This window comes from Poromitra crassiceps (assembly GCF_964638095.1).
Source record: "Poromitra crassiceps genome assembly, chromosome: 19".
In the NCBI taxonomy this organism is placed as follows: Eukaryota; Metazoa; Chordata; class Actinopteri; order Beryciformes; family Melamphaidae; genus Poromitra; species Poromitra crassiceps.
Genome location: NC_139646.1, coordinates 23070677 through 23093695, shown reverse-complemented (window position 1 = coordinate 23093695; position 23019 = coordinate 23070677). Strand labels below are relative to the sequence as shown.

Sequence of the window (23019 nt, the reverse complement as noted above, 5' to 3'; positions counted from 1 at the left end):
GAACAGAGTAAGGCAGAGTTGTCCATTCGCCCCTGTAAGTGTCAAGCAGTGGTGGGTTTTTCCCCCCGGTGGGTGGGTGGTGGTTTTCCCTGCAGTGTTAAAGGGACACTTCACCAAAAAACAATGCAGATTTATTTTGCACATGATCTCACACATATCCAAAATCTGTTAAGATTTGAAAGCATTTAGTTTGACAGTTATTGCGAGTTGATTTGAGTCAAGTTGTGGACCAGTGATGTCATCCATGCAGAAATGACATCACTGGTCCACAACTTAAATCAACTCTCAATCAGGGATGCAAACTAGTCACTTTTAGGTGACAGTCACCTTTTTGATCCCGAAATAGGGCACTTAAGTGAATGATTTCTGAGTGGTTTGGTGTATCTGTCACCTTTTTCACTCTGCATGAGTTTGCATCCCTGCTCAATAACTGTCAAACTAAATGAATACCTGCAAAACTGTTTGCATTTACGGATATGCATGAGATGATGTGCAAAATAAATCGGCATAGTTTTTCGGTGAAGTTCTGTGGTTTAACTGTCAGAGGCGGAGGCTGAAAGTCTCGCTCGGCGCTCGCCTCCTCGCTCCGGTGGCCTTCTGTGTCCGGTGGCTTCGATTCAAACGGAACAGAGGTGACCTCGATGCCGAGGTTTGTGGGGAAGCCGGGGTCCTGGCTGTGGATGGGTGAGGTGAGGTGAGGAGAGGGTAAGGTAGGAGATGGCTGAGGAGCAACAGGAGCGGCGAGGGGTTGGCTGTGGGTCACTCTGCGTTGGAGGCTTGCGTGTCGTTGAGGTTGGCTGTGGGTCACTCTGCGTTGGAGGCTTGCGTGTCGTTGAGGTCGCTGCCGCGGCTGTCGGCGTCGTCGTCCGACAGGTCCACCGAGGCACCGTCCAGGTTGAGGTTGCGGCGGCCCGAGCGGCCGGAGGAGGAGAAGCTGCTGACGGGACCCCCGCGCCTGGACAAAGGTCACACAGACACAACAGGTGCACTGAATACCCAAGTATGTTGAACTAACATTTAAAAACGTCATTTTTGTGTTCAGCTCATCTAAGTAAAAAAAAAAAGAAGTTCAATTCCTATTCTTGCACAAAATATATAAATTCAAGCACTTACCCATGTCTTATTTATTTTCAAAAACTTTCAAGCCCTTGCTTTTTTTCAAATTGACAAACTTTCAAGGAGCCGTGGGAAATGGCCCGTCGTCTTTAGGCCTGTACCTGAGTCTGTTCTTGAGGGAGTTGATCTCGCGGTTGAGGCCCTCGCTGGCCTCGCTGGCGTCGTCCAGCTCTCTCTGAAGCTTCCTGCGCGACGCGTTGGCCCGCGTGGCCTCCTCCTCCGCCTCCTCCAGCTGACGCTTCAGCTGCTTCTGGCGAGACGTGGCCTTCTCCATCTGACGGGACGGGAGGAGAGGACAGGCCGAGTCAGGTACAATCCAAACCGTTGCACTAGTCACAATTCAATTGTAGATATCTGAAACTGGAATTACAACTAGTGGCAGATATCTGATTATCTGTCATGAGAAACCACATACACATGAATGGCAAAAGGGATGTCATTTGTCCGAGGAAGAACGACATGGATATCTGAAATGTTCTTTTTGACTAGGAAGAATTGGATTACAGATATCTGCGAAACATATCCAGCCTAGCTACTAAACGTTAAAGGGTTTGCTATGCGTGTCTAAACAGAAGGGGGCGCTCCTAACCATCCCAACCTATCCACCTTATTTTTGAATGGCCCGCTGTAAAAAGGGTGCAAGATCCGGTCTAGAACGTGACTGACCTTCCACAATATTGCAGCTGGTAGTTAACGTTACTTGTTGGCAGAGGGTCTGAGGCGCTCGTACTGAGTGCGTTTCCTCGTCAAACTCCGACGGTGAAAAAGGTTTGCTTGTCACAAAGAAATAACACTCGTTTGACGATTTATTTGAGGGAATGTCATTACACACATCCGCTAACCTGTTGCTCTTTGAATAAGTTTGGATATTTATCGGCGAGAAGCTGGACGTGATTTGCTCCCTTCGCCTGCAGCTTTGAAACTTTGTTTACTATGTTTGACTATGTTTGGTCCGTGTCAGCAACGTAACGGTGGGAGAAGCGCACATATTTCACATAAGGCATCGTGGCAGCTGGGGATAAGGTGGATAGTCCGCTCACCTGCTCCTTGTACTGGTCGGCATGGCGACGCTCTTCCTCCACCTGCATCACCACCTCCTTCAGTTTCTTCTCCGTACGCCGGACGATCTTATTGGCTGCTGCTCTCTCCCTGCAGGTTAGACACAGAGAAGAAAACAGGAAGACAAGCTCGTTAACACCTGGATTTAAGGTGAGAGTTTATGCACTGAATGTGGGGGATTTTCCCCCATAACATTTCACTGATTCTACCATCTGCCATTGTGAGAAACTGAACGCTTCAGCTCGGCTTGTGCTGTATCCCTTCACCTTGAGCAGGACACTTGACACAATTTGTCACCAAAATGGCGTCTGTGACACAAAGTCACAACAAAGGGATTTGGAAAGGGACACTTGGACACTTACTTGGCCTCCTGCTCCAGCTGCTCCTCCAGCTGCAGTATCTTTGCCTCCAGGGCGGAGATAGCAGCCTTGAACTTAGACTTGACAGCCCCCTCCAGCTCCGCCAGCTTGGCCTTCAACTCCTGCAATCACAACACATTGTTAGAATATTAGGAGTATTAAATAGGACAGCAAAGTATCGTCCATTTCATATGATCCCTGCAAGTCAACGTGTTAATCATAGACCGTTTATGTACGTGGCGATCGTGACGTCGCCCATTGGGTTTTTGGACTTGCGTTTTGAAGCCTCGAGGTTGGCATTTTCACCGTCGCCATCCTGATTATTTGGAGCCAGAAGTGACATCAATTTACATAATGATTTATTTTTTCCATGAACAGCGAGATGCACGTTCACAAAGCAGTCTTTTCTATTGTCTGTTTTACTCGAAATGGGGACATAATTTACAAAGTGAACACCATGCTGTATTGAAGAAGACTTTAAACTAGCGATTGAGCCCATAAAACATTAGGAAAAGGTTTCCAGTGCCATAAATCAAGTGAGAAGTATGGCCATTTTTCCCATTCACTTCCATGTAACGAGACTTTTTGCAGCCAATGGAGTACCCTCTGCAGGGCTTTCGAAAGAATGCAGGTTGAAGTTACTTCCGCATTGGCTTCACAAACGGAGCTAGGAGCTAGTCCACTGGTGCTTATACAAGAGATGACAACAAAGCAGAAAAAGAATACAGGTATTGTGTATTGAGCTGATGAAGTTTTGGTTGATGCATGTATGCTTGCACACAGGGTGGACAAAATAATAAACATCACAGTCATATTAAGTTGAAAAGCATTTGATAATGCAAAGAGATCTGACAAGGCGAAACAGTTGGTGCGTGAATTGCAGGTGCATTAGTCTGACTGCCTGGAAGCCATTGGCTCCGACCACTTCAGTCGGAGCGAAGGGAGGAAGGGGTTTCCACTCCCTGCGTGTCGCTCTCAAAATGCCTCCGCCGCTGTGAAACAACAACCACCATGCTGAAAATGGCAACTTCTGGCATCTTCTGACGGAGATCTGGATTGTGCAATAAAGCAGGCCTGCTTGGTGCTTTCGGTGGATGGTTGTAAAGATAACAGAGCCTTTTTCCCCGCTAGACCAGAGTGAGAGTCTAAGAGCAGCCAGACTCTCCCCTGCGCGGGCGGGTACAGCGCGAAACGGAGATAGTCTGACAAGCGAGACGACAGGTGCATTGATCACAAAAAAACGAACCAAATGTTTAGTGTGTGTGTTTAATGTGGTCTGCTAAACACCACAAAACTACAGCAGAAGAAAGACCATGCCGGTGGATCTGTAACGGCATAGGCAGCCATCTCATGAGTCATCAGGACAGATAATCACTCTGCATGGTCGTATAACGGCCAAAGAATGAGGCCATTTTCCAAACCCTGCTCCCTCATGATGCTCCCATATTCCCATAAAGCAGCCATAAATGCTAAATTGCTAATTTGCTAAATTGTCAAAAGTCTTCCTTCATATTGATGTATGAAGTCTTTGTTATTTTGGCCACCCGCTGTGTATGTAAATGATGTAATGTCTTTAACAAACTACACAAGACCTTGTTCTGCCGTTCCATCTGTTGCCGTGTGTTCTCACTCTTCTGGGTGGCGCTGCGCTCGCCGGCCAGCTCGCTGTTCAGGGTGTCCACCTGGGAGAGAGGGCGATGGAGAAGAAGAGGATGGTGTAGAGATGAGAGAAGAAGAGATAAGAGGATGAAGGGATGACAAGCAAGAGAAAAAGATGGACAAAGAAGTAGTATGGGGCAGAGAGGAGAAAAGGAACATTGTTGTTGATATTAACGCATAATGTCTTGTGTATGATGGTGCTGTTTCTTTATATAGCATCGGAATTCACGCAGTGCTGTGTTGTCTCATTCCTGATGTCATCAGTGATTCTTCTTCTTCTGTGGTGTTTTCTGGCAGTTGGCATCCTTTATGTTGCATTACCGCCTCCTTCTGGATTTATCCATCCGCCGTTTCCCTACATTCCGTCTCGTCGGACGTCAACAGTGGTGTCACGAGGAATTGTGATGTCACTCGAGCAATTGTGATGTCATCTCATCGGTGATGTCAGTCGGGCAATAGTAATGTCAACAGCTATGTCACCTGCGCAATTGTGATGTCATCAGTGATGTCAATCGAGCAATTGTCATGTCATCAGTGATGTCATAAATCCTTCCTGGCTGAGGCTACATAAGTGGGGGAGCATAAGTACGACGGGGGAAAAGTTAGAAACACCGACAACCCGACACTGGAATTGAGCGTGTGAAGCGAAGCGCGCACATTTCTACTTCTGTCTACTGTATTTCTGATAGAAACGCTATAGCATTTATCACTTGTGGCTAATATACTACTATTATTACTACTATAAATACATAGGCACGTGTGTATCGCCGGACCGCTCGAGTGAGATCACACAGCACAACCAGACACACAGCACAACCAGACACATGCACACACTTGAAATGGGCGTGCATGTGTCTATTGGACTGTATTCCTGACAGACATGGGGCAGCAGCGTTCGTACCACACACAGGATGAGCAGGTCAACAACACCAGAGAGCCGATGGCTCGTTTCAACAGCTACTTGCACGGAGGCATCTCCAGCCTGCTGGCCACTGTGCCCACCATCGTCGCCTACCCCCTCTACAAGACCGTGTTCCGGCAGCAGCTCCACAACAGCCTGCTCCACGAGGCGGTGGCTCAGCTCTACAGGGAGGGTCCCCTGAGGCTCTACAGGGGGGTGGCCCCGCCCCTGCTGATCAAGACGCTGAAGGGCACCCTGCTGTTCGGCCTGCAGGACAGCCTCCTCCACCAGCTCTCCTCGTGCCCCGGCGGCGTCGGCGTCATCCCCCCCTCGGCCCGGCCGGCGATGGCGGGGTTGGGCGCGGGTGTGGTCGAGGCCGTGGTCTGCACCCCGTTCCAGCGTGTCCAACATGTGCTGCAGAACGGCCAGAACGACCGCAGCCTTCCCACCCTGAGGAGCGTCCTGGCCCGGCTGAACTCGGAGCGGCCGGCCCTCGGCTACTACCGCGCCTTCCTGCCCCTGCTCGCCCACCACGCCCTGGGCAGCTGCCTCTACTTCGGCATGAAGGAGCCCGTGTGCGCCGCCGTGGCGGGACAGGGGGCCGGGGGGCTCTCACCCACCGCCTCCTCCTTCGTCTCCGGGACGCTGATCTCCATGACGATCAGCTTGCCTCTGTACCCGCTGTCCGTGCTGGTGGCCAACATGCAGGCGCGGGTGGGCGGGGAGGCCGCGGAGGAGGGGGTCCGGAGCTCCTGGAGGAGGCTGTGGGAGTCTCGGCGGCGCAGCGTGCGCCTGCTGTACCGAGGAGGCTCCCTGATTATTCTCAAGTCCTGCATCACCTGGGGCATCACCACTGCTATCTATGACCAGCTGCAAAGACGCTCAAGTTTGAATGGAAGGACAGCGTAACGAACGCAATTAGGTTTAATTAGGAGCTGTCCAGTTTATTCTGATTAAGGCGGTTGGTTATATGAGGCATTTGTATTCTAATTAGGCTGCTATTCTGATTAAAGGCTCTATGTAAACACAGCTAATGTTTTTTTTGTTTATTTGAATGTCTTTTTGGTTACGTTACAGTTGTTACAATAAAAGCTGATCCTTATATCTATATTTGGGCGTCAGGGTAGTGCAGCGGTAGATTCCCTGCCTACCAGCATGAGGGTCGCAGGTTCGAGACCCCGTGTTACCTCCGGCTTGGTCGGGCGTCCATACAGGCACAATTGGCTGTGTCTGCGGGTGGGAAGCCAGATTAAGGGTATGTGTCCTGGTCACTGCACAGTAGCAGCATCTCTGTGATTTTAGTCCCAGTGTCAGTTCAGGGTTTTTGGACTCCGGTTTTGAAGGCTAGAGTATGGGAGGGTGCACAGCGCCATCTTGGGGTTCTTGCGCAGCTTGCACGAGATCAGCCGCAGCTCCGCCTGCTATAGGTCAGTGATCTGCACGATCACTAGACAGGCAACCGGTCAATCACGCCCAAAACATAGTGTTTTCTATCATCTATCTCACTCTAAACAGGCGAGTTATATAAAAATTCACCTCCCGTACAGTTGTCATGAAAGGTGAAATTAGCTATAAACCAAAGCAGTTTTTTGAACCTGGCTGTAAACATGTTTAATCCTGTTGTAAAATCGGACATTTTAACATGGGGTGAATGGGGACTGACTCCCTTTTGGAGCCACCCCTCAAGTGGTCATCCGAGGAACTACAGATTTCATCACATCCGTATAGACTTGATGTGTCCAGCAGGCCAGGTGTGTACCTGCATGGTGCTCTTTCTGAAGCGCTCATTGAGCAGCTCCATGTTGCCCTGCTCCTCCTCAAGCTCCTCCTCCAGCTGGCCGATACGAGCCTCCAGCCTCCTCTTATCATCCAGCAGGGACGACCTAACACACACAGACACACACACACATAGACACACACACACATAGACACGCACACGCACACGCACACACACACACACACACACACACACACACACACACACACACACACACACACACACACACACACAGACACACATACCTCTGTTAATCTTCTCATCCTACAGCAACTGCAAGCCACTGATTGACACTAAACCTTCAAACACAAGCCTTGTCTACTCCACCACATGGTAGAAATAGACCAACAGTAGAGAGAGCATGTCTGGTCAGCTATTACCATGAACAAATATTCCACCTGACCCGATCACACATAGAAAATACGTTTAAAGTCCCTGGAAACCAGATTTTTTTTTTTTTATTATTTAGCATTTTGAGTTCATCACATCACAGGAACCTATGTTAATAAGCCACCAGCCAAATTTGAACGATGATGAACGTCGCAAAGTATATAAATTTAGGTTTGACAGTCATGGCAAAAGTCATGAGAATCAATTAGATTTTAGACAGTCTTTTACTCACATAAGACCCTAAATTTAATAGTTAGAAGGTTTTTGTGGATTTTGGTTTCCAGGGACTTGAAGTCAACATGAATGAGGGAAAAGAACAGGTAACGTTGCCCAAAACACAAGGTGCCACTGACTTTCCAGAGGCACTGTTGGAGATCTCGTCAGCCAGCTCGTCCCTCTCCTGTTCAGCGTGCCGACGCGCCCGTTCTGAGGCCGCATGGTCCTAAAGAAACAAAACACATGCTGTTTGCTCAGTACGAGTCAACGAGACCATTTGGTGACTTCTTGGTCAAAGCAACTTTTCAGAAGTAAACAGGAGATGTACCTCCTGAAGCTGTAGGATTTCCGCCTCTAGGCCCTTGAGTTTCTTCTCGTTCTCCTTGGACTGGGTGAAGATCTCATCCCTGGAGGCCCTGGCCTCCTCCAGCTCCCTCTGATAGTCCTTCGTCTGGGCCTGCAGGGACAGAGGCATCATTTAGAACCAAGTGACATCAAAAAAGATGTCCGTCACATCGCCGTTACATAAGGTTTGTCTACTACGCAGGAAACAGGTGTGTTGTGTCCGTGCACCTGTAGTTTCCTGAGCTGTTTGATGGCCTCGTCACGGCCCTTGTTGGCCGCCTCGATCTGTCCCTCCAGCTCGTTCAGGTCCATCTCCAGCTTCTTCTTAGCGGCCACAGCCAGCGCCCTCTGCTTCCTCTCGTCCTCCAGCTCCGCCTCCATCTCTCGCACCTGGTGCAGGTAAACGGCACAGCACATCGGCTCAGGAAGGACGGGCCACCACACAAGTGCAGTTGCTTGTACATCTTTAATTAAAAGGTCAAGTAAACCCCCCAAGTCTGATCTGAACTCTGTTCAGTGCCTCATTTGGAAAGATGCAGCTTGAGAGGAGGGGCTGAGGAGAGGAGAGGAGCGGGGCGGGGTGGGGAGGTGGGGTGTAATTCTACGTAGAGTATGTAGAATTCAAATATGACCTGAATTCATCAACAACACTCCTAAATGACCTACTGTATACATTGGTTTTCAATTTCAGCAGAAGAAAAAATTATTTTAGGCCTTAGTTACCCTTTAACGTGTGTGTATTCCACCCTCAAGACTTCCAATAACCAGATGGGGACATCATGCATTGCAGTAGAGAAGCTGGACAGGTGATTGAGAGCCATGATGGGCCTACCTGTTTGACCAGCGCCCTCTTCTTCTCCTCTCCCTGCTCGTCTCTGGCCTGCAGGTCGCGGTCAAACTGGGCCTTCATGGCCTGCATGTTGACCTCCAGACGCAGCTTGGCGTCTTCTGTGGCCTGAAGCTCGTCCTCCAGCTCCTCCAGCTGAGTCCGCATCTCCTCCACTTGCTGCTCCAGGGTCCGCTTGGACTTCTCCAGCTCATGGACCTGTATGCAGGGGCAATACATCAAAGTAGGATGTGGTAGATACTGTAGGGTGGTGCTTTCTGACTTTACTGTGGGTTTTTGCACAGTCGGATTTGAATTGGACAGGGTGTAGACCTATACTGTACATTTGACCTGTATTGTATTTTTTATGAATGGGTATGTTTTTGGATGTGGGTGAATGTGTGTTGTATTGTATTGTAAACATGACTTGTGTAGTGTGTTGTATTTTTTATGAATGGGTTTGTTGGAGTGCGTGTGAATGTGTGTTGAGTGTTGAGTGTATGGCAACCAGTGTTGGGACTAACGCGTTATTAAGTAACGCGTTACAGTAACTAAGTTACTTTTTGCGGTAACGAGTACTGTAACGAATTACTTCATCAGTAACGTAACGTACTTACAATTATTGCGGTTTAAACATGCTCGTTACTCGTTACTTCACGATTCTGTGCGGGACCTACAGCAGCGAGGCTAGAGAGGAAAATGCGAGTCTGACGGCGGTCTGATGAGGAAGTAGGCTAATCGTGCGGCACTTCTATACTTTCTAATGTTACTGGACCAAATTCTGATAGTGAAACGGGTCATTTTGCGTGAGCTGTGTTGTGTACGGTAAGCGGTGTTCACTTCACACCGCTCGGCGAGTCAGCAGCATGGAGCCCTCTCCTCCTCGCTTCTCTCAGGCTGTCTGTCACCAGTGCCCTGCTGCACCCAGGCAAGCACAGCACTCGTCTCTCACTTACAGATTCCCCTCGCGTTGGAGGGTGTTCACGGTGTGTTTCGCGTTGTCATGAAATGGGAAGAAAAATGCCTGCAAGTCTCCTGCCTTTTGGAGATGAACTGCTATTAAAGGCAGCCGCGACGAGCGGCTGCTTTGAGGCTCTGCTCTGTCCCTATCTGCAGGCAGCGCTGGGCTCTGCTGCTGGGGACTGCCCCCTAGTCCGATACCTCACGAGTCCGATACCTCACGAGTCCGACACCTCATGGTTTTGGGTTAGGGTCTGGGGGAGGTTAGGTTTAGGCGTGCACTCCGCTTTTACAAACGGTAACCACGGTGTTTATGTTGTTCAGCCAGGATATTATAGACTACTGATACAGTTGTTAATTATACACTGCCAAAAGTGTACTGGCTACTTTTTGAAGGCAATAATAAATATGCCTCAATGCCTAAAATGTTGTGTTTTCTTGTTCCACTACTTTTCGTCGTAGTGATAATGGGTACAATGCTCAAATTTGACAGTTGTCTTGTCCCACACTGTGCTACAGCAACCCCAAAATAATGTGTGTGCATTAATAAGAGAATTGAGTAAAAAAAAAAAGTAACTCAAAAGTTACTTTCCTAGTAACTAGTTACCTGCAAAGTAACGAGTAACTTAAAGTAACTGAGTTACTTTTCAGAGCAGTAACTAGTAACTGTAACTAAGTTACTAATGTAAAGTAACTTGCCCAACACTGATGGCAACCTGACCTTTGTCTGTCTTTTTTATGAATGTGTATGTTTTGAGACATTATTGTCTCATATGTTTCTATGTTGTGTTTTATGCTTTTTATGTCTTATGGTGGAACCGAAGACAAATTCCCACTCTGTGGACAATAAAGTTCTCGTAATCGTAATTGTAAAACCGGTCCAGACCAGACCAGACCATGTCAGCAAAACATGCTGGAGAAAGCCTGGGTCCAGTGAAGAATGAAAGTCTTTGCATTCCACACCTGCAAACTCAGAATGGGGGAAAAAGGGTGACAGATTCCGGGGCAGACACAAAACCACTCAGAAATCATTCACTTCCGTGCCCTATTTTAGGATCAAACAGGTGACTAGTTTGCAGGTATGGCATTCACTACTCTTAAAGAATTTAGGAATTACTCTTGCCATTCAACATCAACAGCCTTCATACCTGGTGTTCAAATCTATCCTCGGTCATCAGACTTTACTCTGATACAGCTAAAATGTATCAAATCCAGGCATAAATGCATGCTGAATGAGATAAAATCGTCCCAATTTTAATTTCATGTGCAAATGCAATCCAACTCAATCATATCTAGATAAGAATCTGATGAGAGGTGCTGGGTGTAAAAAGAGATAGTTCACCCACTTCTCCATCATAACGGGACAAACCATTTATCAGCAGAGTGGGGGAAAAAGAGGAAAAAGCAGCTCACGTTCTTGCCCACGTCATCCTTGGAGCTCATCAGGTCCTCCATCTCTGTGCGGAGCTGCTTGTTGAACCTCTCCAGCTCGTCCTTGGCCTCCAGGGCCTCCTCCAGCGCCCGGGTCATAGACAGAGCCTTGGTCTCCTTCTCCCGGGCCTCGGCCTCGGCGCGGTCACGCTCCTCGGCGTAGCGGGCCGAGACGGTCTTCTCCTCGGCCAGCATCTAGTGAGAGGGTTCCAGGTGTGTTGAGCAGCTTAGAGTGGGACTGAGTGATCATTCAATATTATCGCTTATCATCTTTCAGTGGAATTGTTTTGTGATGATATGATGATTTTGGCATATTGTGACACGATTCTGTGTCTACATTGATGATAACAAGGACATTTCTACTCAAATAACTTATTTCTTTTTTTTTTTTACACACAAAATGTTTTTTTTTTTAAAGGAATATTATTTTGAAATTCAATTCGATTCGAACTCAAATTCGATTGAACAAGATTTTGCATATGTGAGCCATATCATATACAATCCTTACGCTACCAAAGCAAATCTTTGTGATTATCGTGATATTGATTTCAACTTTATCGCAAACCGACATGTACTGTACCTGGTCAAATTTCTTCTGCTTCTTCTCCAGGTTGGAGACGATCTGCCTCTGGTGATCCAGGTCCACCGTGAGGTCGTCCAGCTCCTGCTGCAGCCGGTTCTTGGTCTTCTCCATCTTGTCCATGGCCATGGTCTTCTCCTCCAGACGCTGGCTGCTCAGCTCCATGTCCTTCTGCAGTTTCCTCTTCACCTCCTCCAGTCCCTCCATCGTCCCCACGTCGTCCTCCAGCTTCTTCTTCGTCTCAAACAGCTACAGGGAGGGATATTCCTTAATTGTTTGAATATGTTAAAGACCCCCTGAAGTTATGTTTTAAGTCGTAAAATACTCTACTTTGAATACTAATTTGTGTCTGATGGTTTCTCCCCACAAAAAAAGGTTAAATTATCTTGTTGAATTATCTTAAAACGACTTCCCATCCTTCTGCCCCATTAGAAATTTAAAACCAAGAAGTTCTAGAACATAACTAGCCAATCACAGCATACAAACAAGGGCTTTAACTGCTGAATACTGGACGTAAAAAACGTTACTCCGGCTAAAAAAAAGCCATAAGTTACAAAATCCTTCAGCTACGCTTTCTGTTTGGCTACTCCAAACCGAAACATGGCAGCTCCCGGCATGCCCCACAGCTCCTGGCATGCCCCACCGCAGCTGACTTCCTGCAATGACGCAACTCTTGCGAGACTCTCGCAAGACTTGGATCAAGCAGAAGGTAAATATCCACAAAATAGCCACATTCTCCTTTAAGTAGGACTTCCTGTGTTGGTCCACCTCTCTGACCTGAGCTTGCAGCATCTGCTGCTGCTTCTCCAGGTTGCGCCGCGCCTCCTCGTCCTCCTCCTGCTGCTCCAGCAGGGTGTTCCTCTCCTCCTCCAGCTGGCGGATGCGGCTGCTCAGGTTCAGCTTCTGACGCGTCTCCTCCTGGAGCAGCTCCTGTCACATGATGACCACACAAACACAAATGTGATCCAACCCAGAGAAGGTAGGGAGACCTGGTCTGCAGAACATCTGAAATGGTCATGATTCATCTAGACTAGGGTGCCGTCTAGATGCCTTGTATCATACCTGTGTGTCCTGCAGCTGGCTTTCCAGGCTACCGGCATCCTTGGCCAGCTTGATACCCTTCTTCTCCGCTTCCTCCAGCAAGGTGGACACATTGTCCAGCTCCGTCTATCAAGAGTCACCAAGAGAAATAGAGTTATGATCCAACCACATCAAACCAAGCCAAGCCAAGCCAAACCAAGCCAAGCCAAGACAAGCCAAACCCATTCCATGCAAATTCCCTTACATAACAGAACAGAACTGGGCTGGTTCTGCTTTGACTGTTGAGAGACTTGTGTACCTGGAGTTTGTGCGAGCGCTCGGCCAGCTCTGCCCTGCCCCGCTCGCCTTCGGTGGCCCGGGCCGTGAACTCCTGCAGCTGCGACTCCAGTTTCTTCCTCTTGTGCTCCGACTCGGTCTTGGTCTGCTGCAGACACTTCACCTCGCACGCCATCTCCTTGTTGTCGCTCTCCAGACTCTGCTTGTTCTTCTCCAGGTTGGCCTTGAACTGCAGGGTGAGTTTGTTGTTAATACTACATTTGGGGGGAATTTAAAAGATATATTTATGAGCACACAGAAGCCTACATCATGATGTTTTGTCTGCCTACAGGTTTTAAAAGTCTTCCGGGGCATGATAAGCAGGTATTGACAGATGGATTGACCCTACCCTCTTGGCCTGGTCCAGCTGCTCGGACAGCTCTTCCAGGGCGGTGCCGTGCCTCTGCCTCATGTCTTGGATCTGGGCGTCGTGGTTCTTCGTCTCCTCGTCGATGGCCTTCTTTAGCTCTGCCACCTCCTGTTCACGCTTGCTCCTGGAGTTGGGAGACACAAGGTCGGTGAGGGGTTAAGAGAGGAGACGCCTATCGAGATGTAAGAGCATCATAACATGATGCTAGGGATGCACAATATATATCATCGCCACCAATAATTCAAAATTGATATATAAACTTGTCGACTAATAACATGCATTTAATACATTGACATGTCTGATTTGGCAGATTATGTCAAAGCATCTAATTTCAATTCTTAGGCAAAATGCTCTAAAAGCATGTTGTACGTTTGTGACGTTTTTTTGATGTACTTAATTTTTTTTTTTAAATAAGGCAGCACCTGAGCTCCTGCTGGGCTGCGGTGGTGTCCAGCGTGTCCTCTAGCTCCGTCTTCAGAGCCTCCAGCTCCTCGCTCAGGTCCCTCTTCAGCTTCTCAGCTTTGCTGCGGGACATCTTCTCCGACTCCAGGTCCTCCTGGAGCTCAGCCAGCTGGGCCTGCAGCTCCCGCACCTGCTTCAGAGCGTTGTTCTTCTGGGCCGCCTCCTCGTCACTCCTGGTAATGGACACATGAAGTCATGGGGCTTTAGTGACTGTTGCAGTGTCAAAGGGCATGGCAATGTCCACAGTGAAAACGCCACCGCAAATCTGAAGCAGGAAGGATTCCTATAGAAGCATTCTCTAAGACCTTTCTCTTAAGTTAGCTTATCCTTTATTATCTCTGTGTCTGCGTAAGCGGGAATATTAACCCGAACATACGTGTCTTTGATGGTGGGAGGAAAGGAAACCCACATGAACCCGGGGAGAACATGCAACCTCCAAAAGGACCTGGGACGGACCAAGGGGTTCGAGCCTGCAACCTTCTTGCTGTGAGGCAACAGTGCTAACCACTGAGCCACCGTGCCTTTTCCGGGACCCAAACATATTTTGTAGTGTTAAGGGGATTTTAAGACTCTGTAAACATGACTCCATCCTCAAACTGATAACTGTACTCCTCTTGGAATATCAGTTTACAGGCTGTAATTATTCAACACACGCTTTTCCTGTCTGTACAAAATGTACAGTATATATAACAAAGCAAGATGTCAAAGTGATGAAATGAAAGTCAGATCAGCGTCGTCATTGAGTTTATACGGTATATACAATTCCAATGTATAAACTCAAAACTGACTGCGTACACAATGTTTAGGTTTGAACTGCCGACAGTGCACACAGGGTGGCAGTGTGGTAAACCCCACACTGCGTCAGTGCATGACGAGGTGAACCAATGTGTATCCCCAGAGTGTGTGTCTGACTGTGTGTGTGTGTGTGTGTGTGTGTGTCTGACTGTGTCTGTGTCTGACTGTGTTCTTTCAGATAGTGTGTCTGACTGTGTGTGTGTGTGTTTCTGACTGTGTTCTTTCAGAGTGTGTGTCTGACTGTGTTCTTTCAGAGTGTGTGTCTGACTGTGTGTGTGTGTGTGTGTGTGTGTGTGTGTGTGTGTGTGTGTGTGTCTGACTGTGTGTGTGTGTGTGTGTGTCTGACTGTGTGTGTGTGTGTGTGTGTGTGTCTGACTGTGTGTGTGTGTGTGTGTGTGTGTGTGTGTGTGTATGTGTGTGTGTGTGTGTGTGTGTGTGTGTGTGTGTGTGTGTGTGTGTGTGTGTGTGTGTGTGTCTGACTGTGTTCTTTGTCAGTCAGGAGAACAAGAGCAATATAACGAGAGTGCCTATTTGCTGTTGCTGGAAGCAACTCTTGCTGGCAGCAACATAAAACATTCCTCCCTTTCTTGGAAATCCGTTGGACAAACACATTGAAAGTCATAATGATTCAATGAGATCATAAACATATGAATGAACCCGTGGTGGCCTTGATAATAAGCTCTAATGGCTCATATCAAACTCAAATACCCCATTATCCAAACAAAGGTCATGTGATCCTCAGAATGGCCACTGGATTGTAAATGAGGTGCCTGGAGTGTAATGAAAGCTTCATGATGTGGGGGGGGCTGTGACTAAACGGACGATTGTGGCGCGTGAAATTAGTCGGTCGGACGTTCTGGTTCTCCATCGACCTGCGTAGTCTGGACAATTGGCCCGCTGTCAGGAGGCAGCTGCAGAGTCCACCACATCAAAATAATCTGAGCTGACCTTCAGCGCAACGACCTCCACAGCTGCTGCGCCTCCTCCTCCTCCTCCATATGCACTCTGACTCCTCCTCCTCCTCCATATGCACTCTGATGTCAGCTGATGGGGGGAAATGATTAAATATGCCACCAAACGTGTTGCTCAGGAATCTTTTTCCGCCGTGTGGCGAATCAGCTTGAATTAGGATGGATTCATAGGGAGCTGAAATAACGACTTGGATGCCGGGTTGACACTTTGGGAAGAGACGGGCCTTTTCCTGCCATAACTGTCAATGTGTTTTTCTTAATCGATGCTCCAACAGACACACAAAACACACGTTTGTGTGAGGGAAAAGCAGCGTGTTAACAGCGCCCCCTGGACCGTGAAACGATTCATCGTGGCAGCGCAGCTCCTTATTCCTTCCTATGGAAAAACCACTGCACCATCAGCCTTGAGGACATCAATCACCAGCAGTTTGCCTGAAAACAGACATGGCTGGGTCCAAGATGAAGCTCTCTGCCAGCCGAGGAGGGACAGAGAGGAGAGGAAGCCAGAGAAGTGTGTGTGTGTGTGTGTGTGTGTGTGTGTGTGTGAGAGTGAGTGAGTGAGTGAGAGAGAGAGCGAGAGAGAGAGAGAGAGAGAGAGAGAGAGAGAGAGAGAGAGAGAGAGAGAGAGAGAGAGAGAGAGAGAGCACTACCTCTGGTGATGATATGTTAGGGTGAAGGAAGGGAATAAAAGAAGGTACTATAGCACTTGTGGTCTGAATGAGACTGTAGTCATGTGATTTTAAAGGCAGACTGTAGCCATGTGACTTTAAAGGCAGACTGTAGTCATGTGATTTTAAAGGCAGACTGTAGTCATGTGACTTTAAAGGCAGACTGTAGTCATGTGATTTTAAAGGCAGACTGTAGTCATGTGATTTTAAAGGCAGACTGTAGTCATGTGACTTTAAAGGCAGACTGTAGTCATGTGATTTTAAAGGCAGACTGTAGTCATGTGACTTTAAAGGCAGACTGTAGTCATGTGATTTTAAAGGCAGACTGTAGTCATGTGACTTTAAAGGCAGACTGTAGTCATGTGATTTTAAAGGCAGACTGTAGTCATGTGATTTTAAAGGCAGACTGTAGCCATGTGATTTTAAAGGCAGACTGTAGTCATGTGATTTTAAAAGCAGACTGTAGTCATGTGACTTTAAAGGCAGACTGTAGCCATGTGACTTTAAAGGCAGACTGTAGTCATGTGATTTTAAAGGCAGACTGTAGTCATGTGATTTTAAAGGCAGACTGTAGCCATGTGATTTTAAAGGCAGACTGTAGTCATGTGATTTTAAAAGCAGACTGTAGTCATGTGACTTTAAAGGCAGACTGTAGTCATGTGACTTTAAAGGCAGACTGTACTCATGTGACTTTAAAGGCAGACTGTAGTCATGTGATTTTAAAGGCAGACTGTAGTCATGTGATTTTAAAGGCAGACTGTAGTCATGTGACTTTAAAGGCAGACTGTAGTCATGTGATTTTAAAGGCAGACTGTAGTCATGTGACTTTAAAGGCAGACTGTACTCATGTGACTTTAAAGGCAGACTGTAGTCATGTGATTTTAAAGGCAGACTGTAGTCATGTGACTTTAAAGGCAGACTGTAGTCATGTGATTTTAAAGGCAGACTGTAGTCATGTGACTTTAAAGGCAGACTGTAGTCATGTGATTTTAAAGGCAGACTGTAGTCATGTGATTTTAAAGGCAGACTGTAGTCATGTGACTTTAAAGGCAGACTGTAGTCATGTGATTTTAAAGGCACGTTCGTTTTCCATTGACATTTCCATGTTGTCTTGTTGACCTCAATGAAACAAATTTCTTGATAAGAGTTGTATGAGTAGTGTGTGTATGACTGTGTGTGTGTCTTCTTGATAAGAGTTGTATGAGTAGTGTGTGTATCACTGTGTGTGTGTCTGCAGCGAGACCAGAGCTTCATATACAGAGATTGGAAAGATAAGGTTTAGACTAATATGATTGAGGCTCATTGGCCTCATTCATAAAACTTTTTATTTTTTATTTTTAACCTTTGCAGATGATTGTGTATCCAAGCCTCAGGTGTATCTAATGATGAATACCATCTAGTTAGCCGTGAGACCCGGGTTTAATTCATTTGAAATTAAACAAGGTGAAATCAGATCATGCGCACATTTTGTCAATGAGGCCCATTGAGAGAATACCCAGTGCACCTGTCATTATTACGGCACACTACCATTAAAAGAATCATGCTTGGATTTGAGATGGTTATTTCAATATTTTATCTCTTGCAGCATTATGTCAAAGGCACTTGTGTATATCCCATTGGTTTTTCTGGTTATGTGTGTGTGTTGCGTGTGTGTGTGTGTGTGTGTGTGTGTGTGTGTGTGTGTGTGTGTGTGTGTGTGTGTGTGTGTGTGTGTGTTGCGTGTGTGCGTGCGTGCATGGCTGACCTGGCCAGAGCCGCCTGCAGCTCCTCCTCCTTCTTGGCCAGTGTCATGTTCAGCTCGTGGATCTGAGCCTGGAGCTCAGAGATCTGCTCCGTCAGGTCTGTGGTCTCTGCGTCCAGCTTGCGTTTGGCCTTCTCCAGCTCCTGCCGGGTCTTCTCCTCTTTCTTCAGACGCTCTGAAGGAAGAAGGCACAGCCGCAGATGTAAGTAAACAAACAAACAAACAAACTGGAAAACAATTTTTCAACATGATGAACTAAATGTACAAAAATAAGACATTTTTGGCTAAAATAAACTTCATGCTGAGAAGATGTTTCATCAAGGGTCAATTTGAACAAAGGCTCTGTGCCACCATTCAATGGCTGGACGGTTTTAGAAACACTAAACACTACTTTCAGCTGAACTGACAGTGCCCCTCTTGTCAATTTAGAACAATATTTTGTGTCTGTCCTAGTGAGATTCTGTAGAACCAAAACACTGGATCTTGGAGTCCCTTACCCTCCAAGTCGACCATCATCATCTCCTGTTTGTTCTTGACCTTGCCCAGGTTCTTGGCTTTCTCCTCCTCCTCCGTCAGCTGGGAGGTCATCTCGCTGATCCTGTCGTCTAGCAGCTTCTTCTCCTGTTGGGGAAAAAGAAGAAGTGGGGATTAGGGTGGAGGCTTTGAAACTAGAAGGTGTATGGCTATGGTGCACTATGTCTCTGCCTGGAGCTGCTCTGCTAGGATGTTCTTCTCCTCCAGGAGCTAGAGAAAGTCAACAGCCTATCTAGGCTCAGCGACCATAGAAATAACTGGGGAGCTATGTGCTGGTCACTGCTTGTCAGTAGAACTGGTTCCTAGTTCTCACTGTTTTCACTTCCTATCATTCTTGACTTGTTCCATCTTCTGCTTCTTGGCTCACCTTGAGGAACTTGGAGTTTTGGTCCTCCAGGAGCAGAATGTCCTCCTCCATCTTCTTGATCTTGGCCTCGGCTGTCACTTTCTCCAGCTGCAGCTTCTGTCTAGCAGCCTCCTCCTCATCAAGCTGCTCCTCCAGGTCCTATGGAAAGGTAGCGTGCACATATTTAGCACCATAGCCTATAGTTTGAAGTTTGACAGAAATCAAGTTCAAGTTTGTTGATGAGGACAGTGCTGATAGCGTATCATGTCCCCATAAGCTAGCCAAGTACCAAACAGAATGCCCTTGTCACTTTAAATTTGCGTTACCAAACAAAGTTCACATCACATATCATCTCCTGCCAGTTTAAATATGATCCGCTGAATGTCAGCATGTAAACACAAATGGATGAGGGGAAGGGAGAGGTTTGTATAATTATGTAGAAGTTAAGTGAAGATGTAGACCTGAATGTGTGACTGCATCTTCTTCTTCTCATTCTGCAGGCTCTGGTTCCTCTCCTCCTCCTCCTCCACCCGGGACTCCAGGTCATGGAGGATCTCCTCTAGCTCCTGCTTCTTGGTAGCCAGGCGGGCTCGCATCTCCTCAGCCTCGGCAAACAGCTCTGTCTCCGCCTGGAGCTGCTCTGCTAGGATGTTCTTCTCCTCCACGAGCTAGAGAAAGTCAACAGTTATCAATGTTATACTATACAAAAATAAATAAAAATTGTGCGCACGCAGACAGACACACACATACACACGCGCTCGCGCGCACACGCACACGCACACACACACACCTCCCACCTCCCACCTTGATGTTAAGTTAAGTTATCCTTTATTTATCCCCATGGGGAAATTCATCCTCTGCATTTGACCCATCCTCTACTAGGAACCTTCCTAGAACTAGGAGCAGTGGGCAGCCGCAGTGCAGCGCCCGGGGACCAACTCCAGCTCTTTTGCCATTGCCTTGGTCAGGGGTACTGACAGGAGTATTAACCCTAACATACATGTCTTTAATGGTGGGAGGAAACCGGAGCACCCGGAGAAAACACGGGGAGAACATGCAAACTCCACGCAGAAAGGACCTGGGACGGACCGGGGTTCGAACCCGGGACCTTCTTGCTGTGAGGCAACAGCGCTAACCACTGAGCCACCGTGCCGCCATGGAGGACATGCTTACCTGTTGGTGTTTCCTCTCCATCTCCACCATCTCGTTCTCCACCTTGAGCTGTCTCTCCTTCACCTTGATCAGCTCCTCATCTTTGGCTTGCATCTCCTCCTCCTGCCTGGTTACCTGCAGCAGGGGCTTCACCTGGGACAAAACAAACAACCTCTGATGAGTCCAGTGAATCAAAAGGATCTAATTACATTAGTCCTTCCAGGAAGATGCAATTTTTTCCATTTTCAGATCAAATTCCTGTCCTCCATAGTCTACATCAAGGAGACCAAAGAGAAGGAGAAGTAGTTGGCATCATTCTCACCTTGGTGAAGAGCCTCCACCACTGCCAGTGTCGCAGCTTCAGGTAGGCAGCACAGTTCCTCTGGAGGACCTTCAGGGCACTCAACTGCTGCTGCTTCTTGGCAAAGGCCCTGAGGAGAGAAAATGGAACCATAAGCCGAGACCTCAGGACCACAATGGAAATAAGTTGAATGACTTTATTGTGATATCCTGACAAATTATTTTATACTGTATGCTTGTTATTGTATTTTTTAATTTGTCAAATAAATTCATTAATTTATTCATAACAAAGAATATATCAGTGTCTTGGAATATCCATACTTTTCAAGGTCTCCCTGGAAATCCAATGCTGTGCTGTGTTTTGAAATGTTTCTGGAGAAATTGTCTGAAATGTTTATTACAGAAATGTGAAATATGGTAGAGATCCTGATAGTGTGATGTATGTGTTAGTGATAGTATATGTAGGCCTGACAGGATATTACATTTGACTAGAAATAATGTGCGCCTTATTGTAGTAGTGACAGCTGTTTCTCAATCACTATTATACAATTGGTTTTAAAACATAGATGATTGCAATTACTGCTAAAAGCTGCAGGTCTGGGGGATGGTTCCGCAATACGGATATACTCACAAGAGGGTGAGGTGATGCATCGGGAGGGACGCACGCGTATGGGAAGCTTAAAAGAGGACACCGTACCTAGACCTGAGTTTTATGTGTGTGTTGTGTAGTCATGTTTCTTATATAGTCATGATGTCGGGGGACTAAATATAGATAAATTGATTTATTCTATTATGCAAACCCAACGAGTCCTCTATAAGTCTTTAGCTCTTTTTGTAACTGCTGCGCCTGTTGCTTAATGCACTTTTTATACTCTTTTTTAAAGTTTTGTTGTGATGCTTTTAAATGTCCATTTTATTCTCTTCTTTTATTCTTTTATTTTCCTGTCAACCATTTTATGTGAAGCACTTTGAATTGCCTCTGTGTATGAAATGTGCTATACAAATAAACTTGACTTGACTTGACTTGACTAGTGAGATTATAATGGAATATGTGGAGCATGTGACAGGAAGGAGAATAGGGCTGATGCTGTAGAGACTACACACTACACAGTGTGTCACAGAGCTGATGCTGTAGAGACTACACACTACACAGTGTGTCACAGAGCTGATGCTGTAGAGACTACACACTACACAGTGTGTGTCACAGAGCTGACACTCACTTGCGTGCCAGGTATCCACGGCAGACAGACTGGAAGTAGATGATAATGTCAGTGATCTTCAGGTCTCTCTCCTCCTCCAGCTGGGCCAAGACCCCGGTTCTGAAGAAGATCTTACTCTGGCCAATACGGAACAGGTTGGGGTCCAGCTCCAGAGCTCGGATCTATAAGAGGCACAAATAGAGGTTTTGAGAGTTTACATACCTACACGTGTACTTAAAAATGGTTGTGCAGTCCAGGACTGGGTTCAATTCACATTGGTAAATGAGGTCCCGTTTGTTTTTTAAATCTAAAGTGACTTGAAGTGAGCTGGCTGTGATCAAGTCAACAAATTCTGTAGTTCAGCTGAATAAACCTTATTTCTGTTGTTGTCTAGTTTCACAATAAAAGCCAAAAAGCACTACCATTCTCTCACAGGCTTGTTTCCCATCCATGAAGCCCTTGGGGATGGCGTTGGGTGTCAGGATCTCATATCTGTAAACATCAGACAACATGCATGTCAACTCCAAACAGCGGCACTAGGGGGGTGTCACGGTACACAGAAGTCACGGTTCGGTACGTTCCTCGGTTTCGGCGTCATGGTTCGGTACAAGTTCGGTACAACGGGGGGAAAAGCAACAACAAAAATCCCAAATGCATAAGGTTAGGTTTGTTTTCATTTATTTTGAACCTGTGGCATTTATTTTCAACAGACAGTACTAGTGCTCCACCTAGTGTCATAAATTGGTACAGCATGGCCCTGTAGTGTATTAAACCAGTAAACACTAACAGTGAACATACACTCTCTTGCATTAGGTTATATTTTTATGCTCTACGACTGCATATGGGGATGCAGGCAACTAGTCGGTTAAACGTTTAAACATCCGCTACCTTCGCTAGTCGGCACCAAAACGCTAGTCGGTTAAACTAATAATTTAATTCTAATAATAAGCAATGCGGGCGGGAACTGATCTCTGCGTCTTTACCAGCCACCCGCCACTACAGTCCCCCTCCTCTAATGCTCAGATGTAAAGTAAACCAGGCGTAGTCAAAGGAGTGGAAGGCAGATGGCATCTCATAAAACCAGCGCAGTTTGGCAGTATTTGATCCAGTAAATGAAAATATGGTTGTATGTAGGCTGTGTCAGATCAAACTGGCATAACGTTAACCACTCGACTGACATTGAGCACAGGCATGTGGACGCAAGGAAGGACAGCAGCAAGAACCTGATGCTATAGCATTGAACGCGTTAGCCACACAAGCTAACGCGTAGTAGCCACATAAGATAACATAGCAATGAATGACTGCACAAGACGCTTCCACTCAACTTCGTTGAGGGCAAAGGCCTCCGAAAGTGAAATGGACTATATTTAGCCTGAATACACGGTGCTGGGGTGAGTTGTCAATGTTTTCTGATGTGCAATGTTCATAAACAGCGCAAGATGATTTGGATATTGACGATTATGACGAACGTAATTAACAGAGTATGTATTGACGTATTCGTCGTAT

General features: G+C 46.8%; 1 protein-coding gene and 1 pseudogene across 5 annotated transcripts in view; one reads left to right on the top strand and one right to left on the bottom strand.

The window, feature by feature from the left end:
- Positions 1-355: 355 nt before the first annotated feature.
- LOC310794131 (myosin-10) overlaps positions 356-23019 on the bottom strand; it is a gene marked incomplete at its 5' end in the record, with an annotated part of 87057 nt that continues 64393 nt past the window's right edge. For all 4 annotated transcript variants that reach the window (XM_083656032.1, XM_083656033.1, XM_083656034.1 and 1 more), the window contains 25 exons: positions 356-955; positions 1218-1390; positions 2157-2265; positions 2538-2656; positions 4127-4216; positions 6854-6977; positions 7615-7703; positions 7806-7934; positions 8051-8212; positions 8655-8867; positions 11022-11234; positions 11620-11868; positions 12397-12549; positions 12682-12786; positions 12959-13165; positions 13325-13469; positions 13768-13980; positions 17986-18157; positions 18480-18603; positions 18884-19021; positions 19324-19530; positions 20036-20167; positions 20337-20445; positions 21535-21695; positions 21936-22005. In XM_083656032.1, coding sequence (XP_083512158.1) covers positions 805-955; positions 1218-1390; positions 2157-2265; positions 2538-2656; positions 4127-4216; positions 6854-6977; positions 7615-7703; positions 7806-7934; positions 8051-8212; positions 8655-8867; positions 11022-11234; positions 11620-11868; positions 12397-12549; positions 12682-12786; positions 12959-13165; positions 13325-13469; positions 13768-13980; positions 17986-18157; positions 18480-18603; positions 18884-19021; positions 19324-19530; positions 20036-20167; positions 20337-20445; positions 21535-21695; positions 21936-22005 — 3757 coding nt within the window. In that variant the 3' untranslated portion in view covers positions 356-804. The remainder of the gene's footprint in view (positions 956-1217; positions 1391-2156; positions 2266-2537; positions 2657-4126; positions 4217-6853; positions 6978-7614; positions 7704-7805; positions 7935-8050; positions 8213-8654; positions 8868-11021; positions 11235-11619; positions 11869-12396; positions 12550-12681; positions 12787-12958; positions 13166-13324; positions 13470-13767; positions 13981-17985; positions 18158-18479; positions 18604-18883; positions 19022-19323; positions 19531-20035; positions 20168-20336; positions 20446-21534; positions 21696-21935; positions 22006-23019) is intronic.
- LOC310793440 (solute carrier family 25 member 53 pseudogene) lies at positions 5074-6003 on the top strand (annotated as a pseudogene). Its single transcript has one exon. The product of its transcript is annotated as a solute carrier family 25 member 53 pseudogene (transcript).